The sequence below is a fragment of the Zingiber officinale genome, chromosome 2A, assembly GCF_018446385.1.
Source record: "Zingiber officinale cultivar Zhangliang chromosome 2A, Zo_v1.1, whole genome shotgun sequence".
Lineage (NCBI taxonomy): Eukaryota > Viridiplantae > Streptophyta > Magnoliopsida > Zingiberales > Zingiberaceae > Zingiber > Zingiber officinale.
The window spans coordinates 167,987,891-167,992,037 of NC_055988.1; the positions used below are offsets into that span (position 1 = coordinate 167,987,891).

The 4,147-nt window shown below is 37.5% G+C and overlaps 1 protein-coding gene across 1 annotated transcript; it reads right to left on the reverse strand.

The window, feature by feature from the left end:
- Positions 1 to 1,663: 1,663 nt before the first annotated feature.
- LOC122044230 lies at positions 1,664 to 3,348 on the reverse strand. Its single transcript, XM_042604754.1, has 4 exons — positions 3,329 to 3,348; positions 3,122 to 3,229; positions 1,936 to 2,232; positions 1,664 to 1,831 (listed from the first exon to the last, which is right to left on the reverse strand). Exons 1-4 carry the CDS (start codon positions 3,329 to 3,331, stop codon positions 1,664 to 1,666), a joined length of 576 nt encoding a protein of 191 aa, XP_042460688.1. The 5' UTR covers positions 3,332 to 3,348.
- Between the last annotated feature and the right edge of the window lie 799 nt (positions 3,349 to 4,147).

A 4,147-nucleotide genomic window follows, 5' to 3' on the forward strand; every position in this document is an offset into this window, starting at 1 on the left:
CGGTTCCGGTTGCATCCCTTCCTCCTGCACCACGCCGAGTCCTTCGCTCGGGCATTTTGTCCACCCTGTCTAGCCCAGCTTCCGATCCTTTGGCGTCCGCTCAGACGACTCCGGGCTAGCGCTGTACTGTTAGAGCTACTCTGCATCTCCCGATTGAGGCTTTCATGGCCGAGTCCGATCGGCCGACAGCCTCCGAGCATATGATCACTATGAAGGGGCCTCTCGCTGAGATGTGGGCGGACGCTCGGGCCCGTGTGGCCATGATACCACTCGATAAGCTGGCTGATAGCCACATGCAACAGTTCACAGGGGTAAGCCCTATTTCCTTTTCTTTATATAACCTTCCCGATCAGCCTTTTAATCTTTCTATGCACACCAGCGATGGGTGGAAGAGATTGTTGTCTCCAACCGGTTGGCAATGGTGGAGGGCAAGCTGAAAAGGCTGAAGAGTCAGGGCGGCCCGTCGTCTTCTCGAGGCCTTCTTATGCCGAGCTGCAGAAGGAGCTCGCCAAAACCAAGTATCTGTTAGAGGCCGAGAGAAAGAAGACGGCCGATCAGGCTTACATGTTGGACCAGCTAGACAAAAAGGTCAAATCCTATGACCGCAAGATTTAGCTGACCACCACTCGGAAGAACACCGCCATCACCGATCTAGAAAAGAAGAATGTGGAAGCCCGCGCTCTGGAGCAGCGCGTGAATGAGCTAGCCGAGCTGCTAGAAGGCGCGCAAATTCGCTTTCTGCAGCGCGCATTGCATGCTGCACAATTAAAAGCTGTTAAAAATTCTAAATTATTGACAGTGTACTTTGCGCGCTGCGGATAATATTATTCGCGACGTGCTTTGCGCGCCGCGGATAATACTTTCCGCGGCATGCTTTGCGCGCCGTGGATAATACTTTCCGCGGCATGCGTTGTGCGCCGCAGATAATACTTTCCGCGGCATGCTTTGCGCGCTACGGAAAGTATTATCCGCAGCGCACAAAACACGCTACAAATAGTAGTTTCCGCGGCCTGCTTTGCGCGCTGCGGATAATATTATTCGTAGCACACAAAGCACGCCGCGGAAAGCATTTTTATGCACTAAGGAAAATAATCTACAGCTTATAAATGTACGCTGTTGATAATCTTAACTATATTAAAAAATATATTAATTTGATGAAAATAATAAACCAAAATTTTACAATAAATTTAGTGCAAATAAATCCACAAAATTAACAAAAGTCATAGTTTTTCATTATACCAAAAAAATTTAAAGATCTTAAACAAGATACAAAATCTCTATCAAACTAGTTATTACATAACAACAATTAAACTTACAATCCACACAAATTAATATATTATGTATCAATCACACAATACTATAAATTTCGATAACCATGCAACCGTGCTTCCTATTGCATCATCAAGAAATTGCATTTCATCATTTGGTCGAATTAGGTCCACCTTTTCCACCAAAACTTTATCAACCCAAACTTTCCAACATGATCCACCAAGAATAACGTGATGCACTTTTGTATTTGGATCTGTGGATGCAATTCGACCTTCTGCAACAACTAGTTCATCAGCAGCCCAATGAAGCAGCTTACATTTAGTATTAGCACATATATCTCCACGACTCGCATTTCTTGAATTTGACTGTAAATAAACAATACAAAGTTATTAATTCAATCATATATATTTTTGTAACAATTTTGTGATTCAGAAATACATAATTTTATGATAATCACCTGAAAAACATGACCAAAGTCACCACTTTTTTTGGCACCAATATTAATATCGCTATTGCTACCAAATTCATTCCCAATACCGCTACAAATACCACCACTAGCAATCTAATTTTATAACCAAATCGTGTCAAACAATGTCATCATGATAATTCAAAATCATTTAAGTGTACATATCAAACTTATTTTATATATATTGTTTACTTACTAACCTGTTCTGGATGATTTTGTTGTCTCATACTTTGTAAAAACATAGACCTCATTTCTTGCATTTCTAGTTGATTTTGTTGCCTCATTTCCTGCATTTGTTGTTGAACATTTTGTACTATAGTTTGAAGTTGTTGAACCATTCCATTTTGTTGCACTGAAGCTCCAACTTTTGATGGTGTTACTCCAAAACCCATTCCACGCACTCTACCCCGAGCTTCATTGCCAAACACAATGCTAATTGCATCATCAGCAATATTAGTTGTGTTTTGAGATTCGGGTGGACATTCTAATATTTTTTTCTGCAACAAAAAATAACTTTCAATATATTATCATTAATATAATAGATGACTATACTGAAAATCAACATATAATGCATGTAAATGAAATCAACATATAATGCATGTATGTCCATTTGTTTTCTCATTTTGGAGAAAGACAAAATAAATCTAAGTTGAGGCCATCTGATTTTACTAAATCTTTGTACCATCCATTCTTTAACACTGATGCTTCTGTTATTCGATATTGAATAGTTACTGAAACCAAGAATGCCAATCCAATTCGAACCACATAATAACTAAAGGTCAAATACAAAATGTAGGACCAAACGTTAACTCTAGCATATCCACATTGACATTAGTTCTAACAAGAATCACATTATCATGGTTTGAGGAGATACTATTCTCATGTTCATCCAAGATTTCTGACAATTTGCTCACAAAAGCTGCCAAAATCTACCGACTAAGCATGATGTATATTCTCACAAGTCCCTAAAACCTTTGGTGACTGTGTGCATATGTATTACAGTCAAAACTTCCTACTTTGGTATGTTCTCTTCATTTGCAAGTTGATCTGGCAATCCTTGTTGGCAGCTTAGATCCTCCTGTAAACTTAGCTGAGTGATGTTAATGGTATCATTTCTTAGTGTTGGTATGTGTACATTGTTGGCAGCTTAGAGCTATGTATTGTATGGTATCATTGGAACATTCTTGGTCATATCTTAGATCCAAGTAATAGGTAAGGAGTTATAGAAAAAACAAGATTAGTGGAATACTTGCTTAACATGATAAAAGTCTTTCTACATAGACATTGGTAAGAGTAAAAATGGAAATCTTAAGTATAAATGCTTATGAAAAACCATATCAATGGAATAAAATTTCAAAGAAATCTAAAATGAATGAACATGCTTACCATTTTCTCTCCAACGGCTTGAGTACTGGGCTCCCCATTTTTTCTCTTGTGACCTTCAATCCAAACTTGCGATCTCGTAATTTTTGTATCCATCGGACTTGTCTTTTCCTTAAATATAAAAATATATACAAAATCATTATAGCATAACTTAAAAGATGCATATATCATAAATTATTACTTAAATTATAATAAATTAAAAATGATTACCATAATGTGAGTCAAACGAGCATAGCCCCTCTGACTCATTGTGTGAATGTGGTCTTGTTTTTCCCTCATTGCTCTAAATCTTGCACTCTTTTCCTAAGATTAGTCAAAATCGCATAATTAAACTCTCCAACATATTAAAACTTAGTAGTCTCTTACACAACCATAGCATTAGAATAAATTCAATGCATTCCCATCCAACTCATGGTCTAAGTGAATAAATACTTACTTGAAAGGTAGATGATAATGTCCTCTGTACAAACAAGTCCCACTGATTTTGGTCCATAAATTCAGGCTTCAACAAACTGAGATCTCGTGAAGCCACTCGACTTGTATTAGCTTCTCGTACAAGTATTTGCAATTTGGATTTTCTATCACGCCACAATTTAGCTAACTTTTGAAAAATTGTTTTCTTTTTCCAATCCTCAACTTTATAAGTCATCTGCACATTTAATAACACAAAAATATGTCTACATTTTGTTATAAAAATGGAAATGAAAAATTAAGTAACTAAATATATTACCTGAAGACAACTCCACATCCTATCTTTCACTTCTTCATCAATATCACTCCATCCATCTAATGTATATGGCACAAATTCCTTTATCATGCAACCTAGGAAAGAAGCGTACTTCACTGAATTATCTCCAATCGGCTGACCAAACTCATTACGCTCCAGCTCTTTGCACTTGTCTTGGCCACTAACCATTTTCAACTTTGACGCACCTCGTCATTTTTTCTTATCAATTTTCTCATCAGTAATTGGTTCTTTACCATGCAAATCTTCTGATGAATTGGCTGAATTGTTAGAGTCCATTCTTG

Excerpts from the sequence above, each read along its gene's own strand:
- LOC122044230 (XM_042604754.1), bottom strand. Across the intron at positions 2,233-3,121 it reads AAGCCGTTGGAGAGAAAATG|AAAAAAATATTAGAATGTCC; the intron begins GTAAGCATGTTC and ends TTTTTGTTGCAG. Across the intron at positions 1,832-1,935 it reads AACAAAATCATCCAGAACAG|ATTGCTAGTGGTGGTATTTG; the intron begins GTTAGTAAGTAA and ends TTATAAAATTAG.